At 37.2% G+C, this 20,027-nt stretch overlaps 1 protein-coding gene across 10 annotated transcripts in view; it reads left to right on the forward strand.

Moving 5' to 3' along the window:
- The window catches only part of Bend7 (BEN domain containing 7), a 111,868-nt gene that overhangs the window by 35,858 nt on the left and 55,983 nt on the right, over positions 1-20,027 (forward strand). For 9 of the 10 annotated variants that reach the window (XR_007104317.1, XM_047520530.1, XM_047520526.1 and 6 more), the window contains one exon: positions 8,728-8,953. Coding sequence is in view for 9 of the 10 variants with exons in the window: in XM_047520530.1 (XP_047376486.1) it covers positions 8,728-8,953 (226 nt within the window). In the remaining variant the exon portion in view is untranslated. The remainder of the gene's footprint in view (positions 1-8,727; positions 8,954-20,027) is intronic. The other variant, XM_047520532.1, reaches the window with a different exon arrangement.

A 20,027-nucleotide genomic window follows, 5' to 3' on the forward strand; every position in this document is an offset into this window, starting at 1 on the left:
ATGTGGCCAAAGAGGAAAAGCCCTGATACCATGCTGAGGCCTTCAGCATGTGCTGTGGGCACTAGGGAGCCAGTGCAAGTTTCCAATAGAGGAATATCTTGTCTGTGCTTTAGAAAAATCACCAGAACAGTGTTATGGACAGTAGAAAGGTGGAGAGAGGGAATACAAGGGAAGCAGGGGGAGGATGCTTTGTCCATCTGGGAAAAGGCTGGGATGGTCTGGCAAGAGCAGTGAGCCTGAGAGAAAACAAAATGTAAGCTCTAGCAGGGACTTGGGCGTGGAGTGTAAACCCCAGATTTTTACCTTGGAAAACTGGATTGGTTACTCACTGATACTGCCAACTTTAACAAAGAGAGGGAAATGAGCAGAAGCTAACTTTCTGTTCTGGAAAGGAAAGTGAGTTAAGTGTCCTCAAAATATTCCTTAGATACAAAGAGCACAGAAAAAATATTAGTGCTAGGAACAATGAAAAAATGAACATCACACCTATGCTTTATTGCCTTTTAAAAATATATGTATATTTTTAGTTGTTGATAGACCTTATTTTATTCATTTGTTTATATGCGGTGCTGAGAATCGAACCTAGGTGCCTCACACATGTGAGGCAAGAGCTCTACCACTGAGCCACATCCCCAGCCCCTTTTTTGCCTTTTTAAAAAATGTTTGTCAATGGATCTTTTATTTATTTATTTTATACGCGATGCTGGGGATTAAACCCAGGGTCCCACATATGCCAGGCAAGCGCTCTACTACTGAGCCACAACTCCAGCCCCTTTTATTTCTTTTTTAAATATAAAAAAGTTTACTGTGAATCTTTTAAAAATTCAACATAATAAGTTACCTTTTTAACACTGGGACTTGTACTGTCACCCAGTTACAAATGTGCATATCCATTGCACAAACACCAATGTGAGGGCCACGTGGAGCTGTAGATATGGCAGATGGCCCATGTCTTCTGCCTGGTAGCAATTGCTCCAACTCAAATGCAGAAAACACTAAGCTGTAATCAAAACCAACTGATATGTCATACCCTGGTGTTGTGAACATTAAATACATAGAATATGGAAAAATTCTATTGCAGTGCCTAGCATATAAAAGGTATTCAATAAATGTTTTCTTAATCTGCAGATGAAAATATAATCTCATTTGTATTAAGAACAAAATATACCTATGAAATATTGACTCTAGATTTGGCTTTAAGTAGAACCCACTCCTCAATTTAACTGCCATTTGCTTCTACTCTCCTTAACTCTTCTCTCTACCCACTCACCCACCTTCAGGGCTCTAATTTGATCTGAACACTCCTCCTTTATAGAACTTTTTTGTACTCTTTTGTAAGTATTTACATGATTTACTATCCTTACACCCCAGCTTCTCAAGAACAGGGACTAGATGATATAATAGTCATGATATTCATGTCCTATCCTATGCTAAATAAATGATGTCATTTATCCCTACTCTTATAGATATTCTTACTATTCTCCTCTTACAGAACCTGTACAAGTTCACACCCAGAAGAGGTAGAGCTGGTTCCCAAGCCAGGCCTGTCATCTGCTCTTGTCCCTGTGTGAAAGACAGTGCTAAGCACATTTTAGCACACTTCTTGTGTATCATGGGCACTTAGTAACTGTTTATGGGGTGATTGTTATATGAAGGAGAATCACCATATTACACTAGGGCTGTTTATTCTGTTTACTTGGAAATTTCTTTGGGAGAAGTGAGTGGTTAAGGCTGTGAATCAGGCTGCTGGCTTAGAATATCAACTCTGTAACCCTGAGCAAGTGAATCTGCCCCTTCCCTCAGCTTTCTACCTGTAAAATAGGAATAATTATAATAATGTTTATCTCATAGAGTTGACCTGTTGGAAGAAGTAAATGAATCCATCTGTGTAAAGCACTGAGAGCAGTGCCTGGCACATTTGAAGCTCTCCATAAATTTTGGTTCTTCTTTTTTATCCTTAACAGTCCTACCTAAGTACTTTTACAGAAACAAATGTAAGTGTTTTAAATTAAACTTACCTGTATGTATGAGTAAACAGATGTATATGAACAAATAGTGTTTTTGAAAAGGAAGTAGCCAGAAGTATTTCTCTTTTAGAGCAGGATTATTTTTTTAACCCTTTTACAATTAGAACATTAAGTAAAATTCAGATGTAAATTACAAAGACTCAGGACCAAATTTCAAATTTAAATACAATATTTAACTCTTTTTTTTTTTCATGAGTATACAACCCATGGCAGTTGTTCCTTTCTTAGTGACCTTTTTACAATGTATATTGATTTGGTTTTCAGGTCAGATATACATGGTGTATGTAAGCTTTATTGTTTTTCTTTTTTAAAATTTTTTATTTGTTTTTAGTTATACATGATTTATTTTTAATGTGGCTTCTTTTTTCTTTTGACTTTGGTCAGAGACTTAGATCTACTTTAAAAAATATTTTCACATTAATTTTTAATAATAGAAAATGTTGGGCTATGGATGTTGCTTAGTGCTGTAGCATTTACCTGGCATGTGCATGACCCTGGGTTCAATCCCCAGCACCACACAAACACACACACACACACACACACACACACACACAATAAAATAATAAAGTTTTTCTGTTTGTTGTAATTACTGTATTTTCCAGTAATCCTAGATTACAGAAATTTTAAAGTTGTCAGAAGATTAATCTATGAATATTTATTAGGTTAAGATATTTTCATTTGTATCATTCTTCTTCTTCTTTTTTTTTTTTTTTTTTTTTGGCGGTGCTGGGGATTGAACTCAGGGCCTTGTGCTTGCGAGGCGAGCACTCTACCAACTGAGCTATCTCTACAATCCTGTATCATTCTTCTTAAAATAAAGAATTTAAAATGCACTCATGCTTTCTATAGAAATAGCTTTGGATTCAGACTCTGTTTTCTTAAACATCTTCTTAGCCTAACAAACAAAATGATCTGCTAGGATCTAGTAGGGTAAATCAAGCCAGCAAGTTTTCATTTATTCATTGACTCACTGAAACCAGGGTAGTGTATGTGTGAGAGCGTAGGTTTTTGGCACAGTCTGCTTGGGTTCAAATTCTTGCTTCATCATGTGACATGATGGAAAATCTTAAATAAGTTACTTTTCTGAACCTTAGTTTTTGTATCTGCAGTTGGGGATAATAGTGGTAGCTGCTTCACGGGGTAAGAATTAAATTAGAAAATCCATGTATTGTATGTTAAAGCAGGGCCTGGAATATAGTAAGTAGCAAATAAATGTTAATCATATCACAATTTTCTAGGCCACACTGAAATGAATGAAATAGTCTTTGTCCTTGAAAGGAGCACATGGAGAGAATTTCACAAATAGTGGTTACAGTATCATAGAATGAAGCTCTAATACAGGCAGCCAGAAAATTTCCTGGGAACCAGGAGGAGCAGGACATCCGTGCCTGTAAGGCCAAGGACAGACTTTTAGAGTGGGCATCTTAGAGGAGCAATTTTAGTAGAGTTTGGAAGAAGCCAGATCGCAGTGTTAGAATTTTCTGTGTTATCCATTTGGCTCAATTATCTTTAACAAAAGTCAAGCCCTAGTCTTCAGTCTTAATTTATTACCTGAGAAGGAAAAAACTAAACACATTTCTGAAAGACTTTGTCAGTTCTCATTATACAAAAAGAAACTTTCAAGAGACCAAATTGTATTGTTTCTTGTAAAATTCAATTCTTACTTCCACCAAAATTTTGTGAAAGAAGAAAAAAAATAATTAGTTTTTAAAATAATTTTTATCTTATTCAACAATAAATATATGCTAGTATATAGGTTATGCTTACTGTTTCAAGGACTTTCAACCAAGCATTTTTTACTTAATATAGAGCATCTACCTTACAAAGTTAGTCTTGATATGGTACATCCAGCAAACTTCTGCTCCATCCATGCGGGGATTCTTAGCCCAGCCATACCTGTTCCGAGCTACTTGACAACAACAGCTATACTCACTGGGCCAACCAGAGCAGGCCTGCCTTTTAGTCTCATTGGCCATGTTCTTGACATAACAATTAAGTCTGCCTGGAGCAGGCCTGATTTATCAGAAACAATTTTAGGTTTTCTCAAACAGAAGCAGATCACATTTATGAGCAAAATAAAATCAATTATGGATTTTTTTGTGTTTTTAAATTCCTTTCATTAACTGAAGCTCATTTTCATAGAAATGTATCTGATATACTGCTAAATAAATAGTAAGTGGGCATCACTGTATGATAATGAACAGAAAGACTAAATTCACATCCTTTAAACATTCTTATCAATCCTCTTATACATCTTTCAGTGTAAAAGCAGTCTTATTCAGCAGTTTGTGTCTCTTCCTCTGTAGTTTTCTTTCAGGTTTCAGTCCTGAGCTAGTCTCAGACTTAACTAGCCAGCCAGTCTCAGCTTTCTGATCCCCACACCCTGTGGTCTCATGCAGACAACCTCATGCATGTGCCTGTAAGTGTGGGTTTTACACAACACCAAGTTTAAAAACAATATGTATAATTTATTAATTTGCAGTTGAAATGCCTAACACGAATATTTGTTCATTTCTTTTTACTGTTTTAACCAATGACTGACTATATGTAGCTTTACTATAGTTTTGTATTAGTAATTAGTAATATAAAATAGCCTAGCCAAACACAATGGCACACACCTATAATCCCAGCTATTCAGAGGCTGAAGCAGGAGGATCACAAAGTCAAGCCATCCTGTCTCAAAATAAAATATTTAAAAAATAAAAGGGGTAGGGATGTATCTTAGTGGTAGAGTACTTCTTGGTTCAGCCCCAGTGCCACAACAAAACAAAATAGCCTGTATGGAAGTGCTTTCTGTGTGATTAATTTGTATGCTCTCCTTAAAATTGTCTTACTTGTTTTCTTTAGATTATATAGGGCAGTCACATGACATGCTCATAGGGACTTGAGGGGCATGAATCTCTCACCCAAACTACTTCTTAACTCGTTGCTTGTGAGTAAAGGGAGACCTCAAAGGGAGACCACTATTTTCTCAAATGCAAGAAAATAGTGGGCAGGCCTGGAACTAAGGACATGTTGAAGAACCATCAGGACAAGATGCAGTTTTTTCCTCCATCTCCTCCCAGTGTAAACTGTGATACCGCTGGATAAGGAAAAGCACCATCTATACATTGTGCTTATGCTTAGGCACCCCAATAATCAAGACTTATGCAAAATCTAGATTATAGTGGGAATTCAGACATTCAACCCCTTAAAATGATGACTGTACGTGTTGTAAGTTGTGCCCCATAATTTGGATGCAATTTAAAAGTCATATTACTACAGTAATCAATAGAATGTACAGATTAGTGTGCTGTCTGTCTCGACAAGAGTATCAAACAGGGAATCTGTCAAGGAAAATCTAGTTTTTAAAATGATGCTCATTTGGAATAGTGTTCGTTTCTGTCATAACTATCTTTAGTAAGCAGAGAGATCTCATTTTAAACTACCACCAGTAAATAAAAGATGTAGTTATGCAATTAAAGAGTTTTAACCTGTTTTAAATTTATATGTGAAGTTGTAGATCATGCACTATGATTATACTCTTAAAATGGAGGAAACAGGTTTCATGGTGAAAATCTAAGATTAATTAACATTATTTTCATGTTTCAAAAAAAAACAAAGCCATCCCCCATGTCCAACTTTATTTTAGGAATTGGTGCTTTGTGGCACCTGGCAGACATGTTTTAGCACTCAGTCACTGCCTGCTAGGATATCTGAACAGGAGGCAGGCTGGGAAGAGCAGGAAGGGCAGAGCTTAGCCACCTTTGCCCTTGCTGCTGTAGGCTGCTGTGCAGCTAATCAAACTATTTACGCCTTTGTAAGGTGCTTGCAGGTGGGTGAGTTCATGTCCCTTGATCTGGAATAACAGTTGAAAATAAGAGTATCAGTCTGGCAGTAGAAACTGGAACAGAAAGCAATGACAGCTTCTGCCCTGAGTGGTACCTTAGAAATCACAGTATGCTTATGATGCTGTAGGAAGTCTTGGCTCCACCAAAGCTCCAGATATTTAGTTTTAGGAGTCACAGCAGATGCACAAACAATTGTACAACAGTCTCCTAAATCTTAGCTTCAAGGCCCTGTTAAAATGCTATGTGATACATTCCCTTTTTAAATTCTGAGCCCCCTTTCTCTTGCACCCCCAGGCAGTCAAGTCCTGCCTGATGCTAGCAACAATAGTACTTGTTCTATATCTCTCTTATAGTGTTTCTCACTTTCTATTTTGTGTGATAGGTACCTATGCATAAGTCTTCACTGTAGAGCCAGCCTTGAAATTCCTTCCACAGAGGGTGCTCAGTGTGCAGGTATTGAATCAGGCAGGGTGGCCTTCTCCAGGCAATCTTCTGCTGGAGGGAGCACATGAGCCTTTCTAAGAAGACATTGGTAGTGTGCACCCAGCCATCACACGACAGACTTGCAAGCCCACTTCCTTTATACGGGGCAAGAGAGCTCTGAATCAGCACTAGTCATTTTGAATGAATTCCTACATAGTGCTTTGTTTATTCTGACAAATAGCTATTGGACACTGGGTGCTTGGCACGCTGAATACAAAGGAGTGCTCATCCTTATGAGAAACACAAACTCTCTATTAAGTAAGGTGCCACGAACATATTTCATAGAAAATACTATCACTGCATGAAGAGGGGAGTGGCTAGTTCTGCCTGATGGCTCATTTGGGTCAGTGTTTCTCAAGCCAGAGTCCAAGTCCTACAGGATGAATCAAAGGGGAAGTTCTGGAGTTTCAGCAGTCGGGTGGCTAAATTTTAAACACCTGGTTAGTGATATTAGATTTAAACTGAGTATTATGGTAATGAGACAAGTTGGAGTCCTTCCTGTTGCTTTCTTGAAATTTAAGAGCTTCTGTAACACCTTGGACCTTCAAATAGCTGTGAAATATACTTGGATATTTTTAATGGTTTCCATATGATTTAGGAGCACTTAGCAAAAAAATCTGAGATCAGTTTATTTAGAGTAAAAGTTCACAGGATATGCAAAATTCTGCTGATGACTAAATTTCATCTTAGATTATGATGGAAAATTCAGTTCTAATATTTCCACATCGAATCATTTGGCATATATTTCTTGAGTGCCTCATTTGTGCCATCCTTGTTCTAAGAGTTAGTATTCAGCCTCCAGCTCCCATCAAGCTCCTCCACAGACCTTTGACCAACAAGCAGCAAGATGCAGCAGTCAGGGGGATACCCTGACAGCACTGTTTTTACAGTGATATTTGCCAGGCATTTAGAAACCAAACACTGAATGGCAAAGCAAAGCAGAGGAATGAGATGACTTTCTGGATAATCCAGTCAAAAATTCCATTTTGGAGAGGCAGGGCCCAAATGCCTTCCTAAGTCATCCAAAAAATCTAGACTGAGCTTCAAGCACTTTGTAGCGTGCCGGGCATTTTGAAAACAGTAGGGCAAACAATTATAATTCATATTTTCTAGGATAGAAACTAAGCTTAAATCCTCACATTTCCAATGTGATTTAGAAAAATCTAATCATGCCAGTTTTACAAAACAAGTTAAATATCTAAGAATGAGCTTTGGAAGTATATACAACTTAACATTCTTTTTTTGTAACAACAATTACCAGTTGCATTTCTTCATTTTAAAATTACCATTTTTAAAGGTGTCATGTTATAACCAATAATAAATGACTTAATAGTTTAAATTATAACTAATGAAATTTTATGTGTTTAATAAGAATTTATTGAGTGTTTATTATATGCCAGCCCCTAGAAATACAAAGTGCAGTATAATAAATACAATCATATGCTATATCAGATGCCTAGTGGTAACATAGCTACCTTCATAACAGGAAGGAGTTAGAAAAGACTTTGGAAAGGAAATAGTGTATGCCAGTCACAAGATGAAAAGACAATTTGTAAATATCCAGGTGTGCTGATAGAGAATTCATTATGTGTGTGGTTTGTATTATTATATGATATACTCCAAGCTGAAAGGCACCTCAAGGGTCTTTTGATCCTGTATCCCTGTCATGTGGCTAGTACATTGGTTTTTCAGGGTGCTCTGGGATATAACTGAAGCTTTTCCTCCTGAAAATAGGGATGGGGAGTGGATTGAAACAGCCTGGGAACCTGCTCATCATTTTTATTTGTATATCCATTTACTTAAGTTTCATTGGGTAAAAAAATAGTTCCACAGCTAACAACCCCTGGAATAGTAGAAAGAGGAGTGGCCCCATGAAGTTGCCCCATATTTGTAGCCTTAAGTGAAAGAAATTAAGTTATTTAATGTATGAGAAAGTTACCTGTAAACAGTAATGCACTGAGCACATCTGAATTGTTTGTAAGTCATTTTTGTTATGATCTTTTGGGGCCTTAGTTCCTTTGTTTAAAAATGAGTGAGGGTGTTTCATATAGAAGGCTCAAATCTTAGTTCTAGAATTATGTGATTTTGTGATTATCTCAATGATTTGTAAGAACAGGAATACTTCCTCAGTGTACCCTTCTCTATTGCTTTTGACGAGACAGTACTGAATGCTTTTGACGAGACAGTACTGAAATGACAGCGTCTTGTTTTGTGAACTGTAACTGGTCATTGGTTTTAGAAAGTGCACATTCTGGCACACTATGCTGAGGCTGTATCATATACATGATGTGGATATTTCAACTTGTGATGGTTTTTGTTGCACTTTATGCCCAAAGTCAAATGCCCCAAATTTTGCTTCTAATAAAATATTTCTCTTCTTTTGGTAGCCAGAAGTGCAACTTGCTGAAGGCTTTGATGTATTTATGCCTAAGTCTCAGCTGGACTCTATACTGTCAAACTATACTCGCTCAGGAAGCCTTCTCTTTAGAAAACTGGTGTGTGCATTTTTTGATGACAAGACTTTGGCTAACTCCTTACCCAATGGGAAGAGGAAAAGAGGACTCAATGACAACCGGAAAGGACTAGACCAAAATATTGTGGGTGCAATAAAAGGTTGGTCTGCATCATTTCATTTTATGGGTTCTTTGTTGTGTTTCGTCTTCATTCCATAAAAATGTAACTGAAATTATAATAAACTAACTAGCAGTTAGTTTAATTTGCCATTGCACCTTACCCATTGGCATGGCTCTCAGGTATGCACCCTGCAGCTCCCTACCCCACATACCACTAAAATATGGTATTTCAAGGTGACGTTAATTTGTTAAATAGTATTTTAAGAGACAATTTGATCTGCTACAGAACCAAAAAGCGTTTTTCTTATTTGACTTTTAAAATGGAAGTATTTTTCTTTTCGGTAATTTCTAAGGATTCCATCAGTTTGTGATTTAAACTTAAGTTTTTAGATGTAAATAAGAATAAAGCTATCATGTGTTAAATTAAGTAAGATATTTCTCTCCAAAGTTCAGAATCTGCATTACCAGGTCATTGCATCTAAAGACATTTTAAATCTAAGTGAAACCACACACTGTTCATCCCCACACATTCCTAGCCAGCTCTGCTCCCTTTTGTTTTGTGACAAAAAGTCATGCCACCTACATGGAGAGACCACCCTGGGTCTCTCCCCTTCCTGTACCTCCTTTGAGCATGTGTCTGTATTCCATGGCCTTACAACAGTCATGCCGGTGCATGGATGTATCTCCTTCTCTCTCTAGTTCCACATCCTAGACCAAGTTCTTCACTATATGGTATCCTTATTCAGGACTCTGATAAACATAACTTTAGGAAATAGAAGTATTTAAATGTTGTTATCAAAAAGTATGTAAATAGCTGGGCATAGTGGCACATACCTGTAATCTCAGTAATTCAACAGGCTGAGGTGGGAGGATATCAAGTTAGATGCCAGGCTCAGCAACTTAGCAAGACCCTGTCTCAAAATTTTAAAAGAATGAAAAGAACTGGGGATGTAGCTTAGTGGTAAAGCACCCCTGGGTTCAGTCCCAAGTACCAGAAGCAACAACAATAACAAAAAAAAGATGTAAACAAAGTCTCAAATCTAAATCCAACTACCATGAAAATGAAATTTTGAGTAAGTCCTTAATTAAAATTAGAATAGTTGATGAGATGTTCGCTGACTCAGTTCTGCATTGTCGGGGCTTGTGAGTGGGACTGACTCAGAGAGCCTTCCCTGTCCCCTTTTCTTCCCCATTATGTTGCAGAATGAGTAAATGAATTTAATAGTACTTAAAGGATACTTGGAAACTCACAATTAACTTTACAAAATAATTTGATTTTAAATGGAGTTAGTAAGTACCAGACACCCTTTGTTCATGGCTAGAAGGACATAAGCCTTCATTAACAGGAAATTTCTCATGCTCCATCAGAATTTTTTCACTTAAAGTGACAGTTGAGTTGTATTAAATAAGAAAAGCTACAGAGATATCACAATCTTGGCCATTTATGAAAAGAATGATTCAGCCTGAAGTGACACTAAAAACAAGATTACAGAATTTGAAAAACAGTCAATGATGTAACTAGGACTTGCTGAAGTGAAGAAGGGCCCATTTCCATTTAAACAGACTGGGCTCTCTCAGAACATGAAGGTCCAGGCTGCTGATGCTTCTCTAAAATGCAGACAGGAATTGTTTAATTGTCTCTTTCTACCTACCTGTCTGTCTATCTTTCTTTTCGGGGCAGTATTTTAATGTTATGAAAGCATTCAGAAATTAGGAACTATGACCATATTCCATTTTAATGATGTACAAGAGCTACCTTAATAATAGATGGTAATGAAATAGATCATTACAAGTAAACTAATAGAGGTTTATTCTACCATATTCCATCTAGAATGGACATTATATAAGAGTCAGAAAAAGTGAATTACAAACAGAAATAGAGGATGTGCCTTAATTTTTTCATAGCTCTACTCTAGCTAGAAATAAAAACAGCAATGAGGCCTCTACTCCTAATACCTAATAAAGCCGATTATTCAAATCAAAGAACTCAAAATTTCCATATACTTCTTTTATTGTTGAATTAAATCTATCATTAAAATCTATTAGAGGGGCTGGGGAGATAGCTCAGTTGGTAGAGTGCTTGCCTTGTAAGCACAAGGCCCTGGGTTCGATCCCCAGCACCCAAAAAAAAAAAAAAAAAAAAAAAAAATCTATTAGAACAGCATAATAGCTTGAAAACAGACAGAAATCTACCCTTAAATCACCAGTACCCTAAATCAACACTTTATGTTAATTTGTTCTCTTGTATTGTTCATTCATAGACATATGTTTTCATTTTGCTTATGCAATACGAGGCATAAAAAAATATAGAAAACTTAAAGGCCTCCAGTAATCTCACACTTCAGAGATTACCATGGACCTTTCTTATCGTCTTTATTCAGAGTCTGAATGCGGTATCAGGGTCGTCTGCCTTACCACAGACACTCCATGAAGAACTCAGTTGTCATGAGTCTACTCCCCAGGAATTTTATCCATTTCTACCCGTCCCCTGTGAAGAAGTTATACTAAGTGTCTGCTCTCATTGAGTTTCTAGGTATTCACATTACTTTGCACATAGTGAATTGGTATACCTTCTGTCTTGCTAATCTGCCTGTTTATTTCAGACTCAACTGAACCCTCATGGGTTGGCAGGAAAATTTTCCCTCCCCTACACTTCACCGAGAACTGGGTTTTCCATAAATACGTGTTGGGTAAACAAGTAAGCATAGGGTTTTATTTTTCATCTTGATTTTGGCCTTACTTCATTGACATAATGAGTGTAGTAGAAACGTCTATCCTCATGTCTTCTCATAATTAATTTGAAACAAAAGACATCATAACATTGTTGTAAATTTCTACAAGTTAAATTGCCAATGAAAGTAAAACCAGTAGAAACCAAAACAGTATAAATTTGAATACAACTCTCTTAATTCCCTAATACATTTTTCCTTTGCCATATTTTCTCTAACTAAAGGTTTATTAACCTAAATATGACAATATAAAGTGATTTTTGAAAGTAGCTATTAATTGTAGGTCTTATAGAATAACTATACTCAGTTTTTCTTGTTGTCAGTGAAGATATAAAGAAAAATTCATCTTCCTAAACCAAATCTTTTGGATCTAACTAATCTGGAAAAGAAATAAAATGGTTTTTCTACATAATAGTGCCAAGGCTATCTATCACATACTTGGATTTTGTAAATATGAACTATTCTTTCTTACTCCACCCTTTATGAGATAGTACCCCAATATTGTATTTTCTTGAAAAGTCCTCTTACCTAGGAACAGAAGACTGGTTAATTTTATAAAACCTCACATGTAAAAATAACAGTTGGGGTTTGACTTTGTTTCAAACAAGGGTGATTAGACTGGTTAAAACAATAGTGGAGAAAAAAAGATTAATGAAAATCTATAAAATGCTTATAAGTAGAAACAGAAATGCACTGAAAATAAAAGTTTAATGGGGGGATTATTAACAAAACTTTTTGTAGTGATAACATTCCTCATGACATTATCTTGAAAGTAAAATATAAGCTTCTTTGTATAGATTATATATTTTCATATAATCTCATCTTTTATAGTGACAAAAATTCAATGGTAATTCATTAAAAATTCATCAATAAGTATGGCCCAAGGTATTACTGATGAAAAAGGATCCTTAATTAGAAGTAGTTATCTGAACACTTGAGTTCAACTCTGGGAAGAAGTAACCTATGGTCTTGTTAAGTGAAGTCAAATTTAGCACAAAGTAAACTTGGTATCTGGATTTGATTCAGAATTTGCGACCAGAACCCAGAGTGGAGGTTAGTCCCCAGTGTGTTCCCCTTGCATCATGTGGCATCTGCTGATGCTGGTTGGTCTAACATCTGGATTTTGCCATGACATACTCAGTAGACCATGCAGTTTAACTTAGAGTTGCCTAAATGTGATGTAATAGTTGACTCCCCAAATACTCTTCAAAAAATATAGTTTCAATAAAGATATTTTTAGAACCCATTATGATTTTTAATTTAGCTTCATAATGACTAGTTAAGAAGGTATTATTACTGTCAAACTGGACTGGAGTCTTGAATCCTCTTGCATTCAAAGGAAATTACATGTATGCATCAAGCAAAAGAACTGGTTAATGGTCACTAGTTTACTCAACACAAATTGCTACTCTCTTAAGAGGTGAGCACTGATAGTCTGCCTGGATAGCCACAAGGGATCAGAACTTCTCTGGGAAGGAACAGTTCTTGATGGGTGATACTCCAACAACTCAAAATTGAGTGCCTGACTACATTCCATGTCACCCTCTCACAGATTCTACAGAAATGACCACCAAAGCCTCTCATTTTATTTCAATGACTCTAGACACATGTAGGGTCACTCTTTGTCATTTTATAATACCTCTATTTTCCATTATTATTGTACATCATTATACATTTTCCTGTGATTTAATCAAAAAAGCACACATTTTCTATTTAATCTCATATAGATTTGAATTAATTGGGGTGGAGTTCATGTCTAATTTATTATTTATTGAATGATAGTATTTTCTCTCTTCTCAGAATTCCCTTTAAGCGCACATCTAAGACATCAATTTCAATATGAATATCTCTTGAGTGTTGATGATTTTATTCCCATTTTATAGGAGAGGACACTTCATCTGAGAGAAATTTAAGTAAATTTATTTAACTTAAAGAGTTTGTAAGTGATAGAATCAGGATTTAAGACCAGTTTTGTCTGACTCCAAAGCCATTTTCCAGCACACTTCATTTATAAAAAGAATGAAAATAAAAGCATCCTGCCTTTAAATTTCTGCCTTAAAATTAGCATTTTTGATTCTTTATAGATTCCAATAGAAAGGTGACCATACTAATGGATTAAAATTCCCAGTTATTGCTTATGCAAAGAATACTCAAAAATTTTTGGTTAAAATATAGCCATACCTCAATTTATTTTACCAGCTTCAAGGGTAGGTCTTTTTGTGAGATCAGTCCCATGATGCTAGGGAAGAAAATAGAAGTTTGATCTCAAACTTCCCAGAGTCGAATTCAAAGTTTGTCCCTAAAGAAGAAGGGAAAGAAAAACTTCTAAGACTCTTCTACTGCATAGAACTCCAAGAAAGGAGCTTGGAAGCAAATACTACATAGAGCTTGTCTTCCAAAGTTGTCGATAAATTTAAATTCTTTTCAGGTGTTTGGCAATTGGAACCATTTGATGAATACTTTGCTTCAAGAATTCTTTTGAAAGGTGGTCATATGTTAATTTATCTGTTCATATTTTTAAATATTGGATCTGTTTAAAACAGGAGATAACTAACAACTATAAAATTACATCAAAAACACAGCTTGTCTTAGCTATTTTTGTAACTATCACCTAATTGTTGTTGTTTGTATTTTTCCATTTTTTCTGGAGGGTCAGTGACAGTTAAATAAATTATGTTGAATATCAGCTATTCTGTATGTATAACCCTATATATTCAGTGCCCTTCATACTGGTTCTCATATTTTAGTGTGCATTAGAATTACCCGGAGTGTTAACTAAAATTTTAGATTTTTGGGTCTCATTCTCAGAGATTGATTTAGTAGGTATAGAATAGTCCCAGAAATCTGATTTGAACAGTCAGCCACAGGTGATTCTGATGCAGTTTTTCAGCTCCCCCAACCACCTTGGAGAGACCCCTCACAACTCCGGACTCTAACACTTGTGATGAATGTCCACAGTGTGCAACAGCCCACCTGTGAGACTTGGTATCCTTCAGTTGTTCTTTAAGAGCACCCAGTTTCCTGAAGGCTGTTCTGCTTCACTTATGGAACAAGTGAGAACGTAGCATTGTCTCAACTGCTGCCTTCATTCTTTGAACTCTGAGGTTTAAAGTGATTGTTCTCTTTTGCATTACTCAAGAAACTGGTTTCAGACCTGCAGGCAATGCCTTACCAGTTCTGGACTGCCTGCTTCACCAAGGTGGAAGAGGGGCCTTTCCTAACGAAATAAATGTCCTTAGTGTTCCACAGACCTTGTCATTAGAGTCCTGAAGAAAATGTAGTAGTCTTCATTCTTAACCTTCTCTTAGCCAAAGTCTCCTTGATTGGCAAATCCAGAGCATTTGTTTGACCAGCTTCTTCACCACACAGTGCCATGCAGAAGACATGGTCTCTGCTGCTTTTCACATTCTGGATAAGTAATGAGAACATCGAAATCTTTGCAGTATGTTCAGAAACCTAGAAATCATCAGTAGGCATGAAGTTTCTGTTGACAGCACGAATTTTCATTGTGAGCCGGGAACCGGTGACATAAAGATGAGTAAAGCATGGCCCCTGACCTTAAGGAATGTGCAAGCTAGTAGTGCTACAGGCATGCCAACACTGACCCATAACACAGAACCCTACTCCTGGACACAAGAAAATAAATGTCAGATGCCCGTTATCAAACAGGTAGAAAGCACAGAGGATGTAAATCTCACTAGGGAATGTTCTCATTGCGGAGATGACATCTGAAATAGCCTTGAATGATAAGAAGTAATGCAAAGAAAATGGGGAAAATAACTCCATAATACATTTATTGAAGCTTAAATTCAGTAAAACATGGGGTGAAAGCCATTTGCCTTCAGAACTATTTAAAGCCACTTCTATTTGGTAGACTTTGAGCCCTCAGCAACCTGTTTATCTTAAAGTATTTACCTTCAGGGATGTAATACCAAGGAAATAGTCTCAAATACAATGCACCCCTACTGATTTTCAACCAAAGCTATGCTTCTTAACAATTGTTTCTTAAAGCTGCCTGAACCCCATCCCAGACCTAATAAATCAGAATTCTTGGGGTTGGGGCCACAGTGAGTCTAATGCCTGTCCCTGCTTCATCGCTGGTCTTCCTTAAGCTCAGAAAAGGAATCTCACGGTCCTCAAAACTGTGGGTTCCTCTGTTTGCTACATAAGGGACAGTGAAAATGTGGAGAAATTTAAGAGGAAGTTGGTGGCTTTTATTGATCCTTTTTGATCCCTTCACTTAATGGGTAGGAGCAGTTCTGGATTAACTTCCAAAGACAAAATTCTAATTCCCAGTTGCTGAATTCTTACAAAACCTTCATTGTAACACAACTGTACTGTTAGGTTGACAAAAACAGATTCCTACCAAAAGATATGGCTTCTGTAGCATAAACAGGGCCACTGTGGCCTGACCACAATGCACAGCATAATGGGCACCATCACCATTGCCAACACTGTCGCTTTGTATATTTATTATGACATTTCTTAGCAGATGAAAGCAAAGTGTCTTGAGGAAGGGCACCTTTTTATCTGCACAATGGACTAGCTGTGGCCTTGAAAATAGAATAGTGTTTTCCATATAACCCACCTCCTTTGTATTTAACTCTGAATGTATGACTCATTTGAGACGCTCACCAGCATCCTAAGGTAATGCCACATCCTCCTGTTTTCTCCTCTTGTAGGGAAATGGAATTGTATAGTAAGGGCAGAAATTATATTCCTTATAGCTTTTTCTAGAACCTACAATTGGCTTCAGTAATCCAACCAGTGTTTCAGTTCAGTTCTGTAAACTGTCTCATACAATGTATACATCAAAAATATGAGAAACTCAGAAATTGGTATTTGCTATGTTTCTGTCCTTAAAATCTATATGCAAATGATTATGGAACCTATGTGTCACCATAGTACTATGGAACGTCAGCTTCCAATAAGAAAACTTCTTAAAAATTCACAGAACTTTATTTAAAATTGAACTGAAAACTATCATCAATTTTGACTGCCTCCAAGACACACTTGCATAAGAACAAACATGGCTGCATCTGTCTTGATAAAAGTGCCTGTAGAAGATAGCTTCCACCTTTGGGATTCAATCAGGTCTTCCCACTGGCTGCTCCCTGTAGTCTTCTGTTACAGTGACTGTGTTTCCAGATTGTGTTTCATACATCCTACTCTAGGTTATCATTTGACCGCTCTCCATGGTCAACTTATAGTATTTCTCAGAAACCCTTTTATACACAACCTTAGCATCCTCTCATCAACCCTACCCTTTTGATGGAAGTAAATCTGATGTTTGTTATTTTAAGTACCTCCCTTCCCACTCCTCACTGTTACCCCATCTACCTTTTTGAATTGACTTAGCCAGGTACCAGTAAGAGGGGACAAATACCAATTATAAATGTGGACAAAGCAGGTGCAGGGGCCTATGCCTCTAATCCTAGCTTCTCAGGAGACTGAAGCAGGAAGATTGCAAGTTGGAAGCCAGCCTCAGCAATTTAATGAGACCCTGTCTCAAAATAAATAAAAAGGGTTGGAGATGTAGTGCAGTGGTAGGGTACCCCTGGATTCAATCCTCAGTACCACACCCAAAAAAAAAAAAAAGAAAGAAGGAAAGAAAAAGAAAAAAAAGGAAAAGAGTGAGAGAGATATGTGGGAGCTCGTACTTTCTGTAGGAGCTATCAAATGAGCTAGTTGACCTTATGGCATAAGACATGCATGACATTGTGTTTTAATCATGGGCTTTAGGGTCTAGTCTGACCTCTTCTTGAAAAGTTGAATATGATGCTCATTACCCACACACATAACCCCCTTGAAGGTGACAGGGGTCTTCTGGTTACTGGTACATTATTTTTAGCAGAGGCATCAACATTCTCCTACCCTTCAAGTCCGTAAACTTAGAATCACCTTCAATGCCTTTTTTTCTCCCCTGCTAATCCCGCTTCATTACCCAGCCCTGTCAATTCTTTGTATCCTTCCTCATATTCGTTACTATTCATCTTCTCTGACCTCATCCAGCTGTTAATCCCTTTATATTTAAAGTTCTGCAAAAAGCTCAAAATACCCCTTGTCTCCCCTTTTCCCCTGCAAGTTCAAACTATGCTAAAAGCCAAGCAACACTTATAACACCAAATTTCATGATGTAATTTTCCTACTTACCTCCCCTTTGCCCATTAAATCACATCCGATCTTTACCCTTTCCAGCCTTGATTTCGCCCTTCTTTCTCCCAGTGCTTCCTACCTGGTGAACCAGCCCAGTGTTGGTACTGTTCCTCAAACATCATGTACTTCTGAGTTTTGACTTTGAGTTCTGCTCTTCTCCCTAGAGCTGTGATCCTCTTCTCTCACCCCTCTTTCTAGACAAACCCAACTCATTCTTCCTGGCCCAAGCCTCAACCTACACTGATTGCTCTTTCCCTAAATTCTTATAGTGCTTATTAACTCTGTATGGTTCAGCCATAAATCATAACTCTTTGCATTTCTATTAATGTTTTACGTGGAGAATTACCATGTCATTTTTGAGAGTAAAAATGGTGCTGTTAATAATTTCATGGGCAAAACAGGCATTGTAAATGTGAACTGTCCCCAGAAAATCAGAATATGTGGTAATCCTTTTTATGTCTGAGCATCTTATCACCCTGCTAAAACCATAAGTTCCTATGGGCGAAGAGCATGTTTTATATTTGCCTGTAAATTCCTTGGCACGTGAGACAATGCCACTCAGTATGACTAATGATCAGTAAATACAGGAAGGAACGAAAGAGGGAGGGGACAGAATCAAGCAGCCAATTTGTCTTCCCCCCCAAAAGGTGGTTTCTTAAAAATCAAAACACAACTCTACCACCCTGAATATGTAGAGGGCATGGGCAACAGTACAGTGGTACAGCTTCCCCAGGACAAGTTGGAAAAGGGCAGCTGGAAAGCCAGAAGGCAGAATCTAGGGCAGAAAGAAACAGACGGATTAAATGATGTATAGTAATCAAGGATGGTATAAATTTTGTCAATCAAAACTGATCCCAAATATGAAATCGAATTTTTGTTCAGTGGAAGCTCTGAAAACATTAATTATTGTCAAATATCAAAGAACAAGCTCCACAATATGCAGTATGGAAGGGATAGTTTGTCATGTTTTCATTCATACCACAGATAAATCATCTTCCAAAGGTAAAATATAATAAAATTTTTGTGGGATTTGAGTTTAAATAAATCCAACAGTGGAATCCATAGTCAGGCTTAATGTGTCATTTCCTATATACTGTCTCAAGGTTTCTTGATACATCAGTAAGTATCCATGTGTTTTTTTTTTTCTGCATTTATACCATAGCAGATTGCCTCAGAATATCAAATAAGAGTCTGAGAACTTGATTGCCATCCTCAATATGTGCATGTTGGAGTTGCCACCATGTGAAAAGAACAAGAAATAAAACCCTACATAACCCTGAGGCATCAGCCCAGTCCTGAGGTCCCCAGCATCCTCACCCCAATCTTACTCTGCAGCAGCCACAGGAAGTGGTGCAGTCATGGGGCCAGCTCATGATCTATGGGGAGACACCCCCACACTACCTGCCCAGCTCATGGCTCTTTGTTCTTACAGCCTTGCTCACCTCTGGATTGGATGTTGTGAGGGGTTGGATGGTACCTGAACTCTTTTGCTGTGTCATAACTCATTCTGGAACTGGAGGCATTTCTCCCAGACTTCCTAGCTATAGGGTGAACTTTATGCAGGGACTTAGAAGGTTCATATACCCAGAAGCCCTAACTTTAAAAACTGAGAAAAACTCATTACTTTATCTTCCTCCAAACATTTATCTAAAAAACAGATGAGTATGGGTGTTCTGTGGCACAATGGTTGGACAGAGGGGTGGTGGTATGCATGCCATTTTATGCCACTTGCCAAACTCTTTGATGATTCTCAATCTTTAAAATTTTTGTTTTGCCTGCGCCTCAGCTTCCTGGTCTATAAAATAAATGAGTTATACAAAATATTTCCAAGATGACTTCCAGGTAGAATTCCTATAAATTTATGATTTTAAAACATTTTTCTTTGCTTAAAAAATGGGTTAAAGAGTAAACACCATTATATCAAAGCTTGTTACTCATATATTAATATTTAGCAATTGTAATTTATTCCCTTGAACTATATCAGACACATTAAACAAAGGTGTGTTATATAGCACAGCTTGCTAAAGGAAAGTGTTAATCATATTTCCCAACAGTTATGAGTTCTGCTGTGGGCTTTCTTAAATGAATATAATTGAATTTAACTTTGTTAAATTTGAGAAACCACTCTTGGCACTTTTGAGGCATTTTTCTAGATAGAGATGCCATTGTAGCAAAATGGGATGCAGGGGGACAGGGATAGGGTTGTTTTCCTCCAGGTTCCTGTGGACT

The sequence above is a fragment of the Sciurus carolinensis genome, chromosome 12 (genome assembly GCF_902686445.1).
Source record: "Sciurus carolinensis chromosome 12, mSciCar1.2, whole genome shotgun sequence".
NCBI lineage: Eukaryota > Metazoa > Chordata > Mammalia > Rodentia > Sciuridae > Sciurus > Sciurus carolinensis.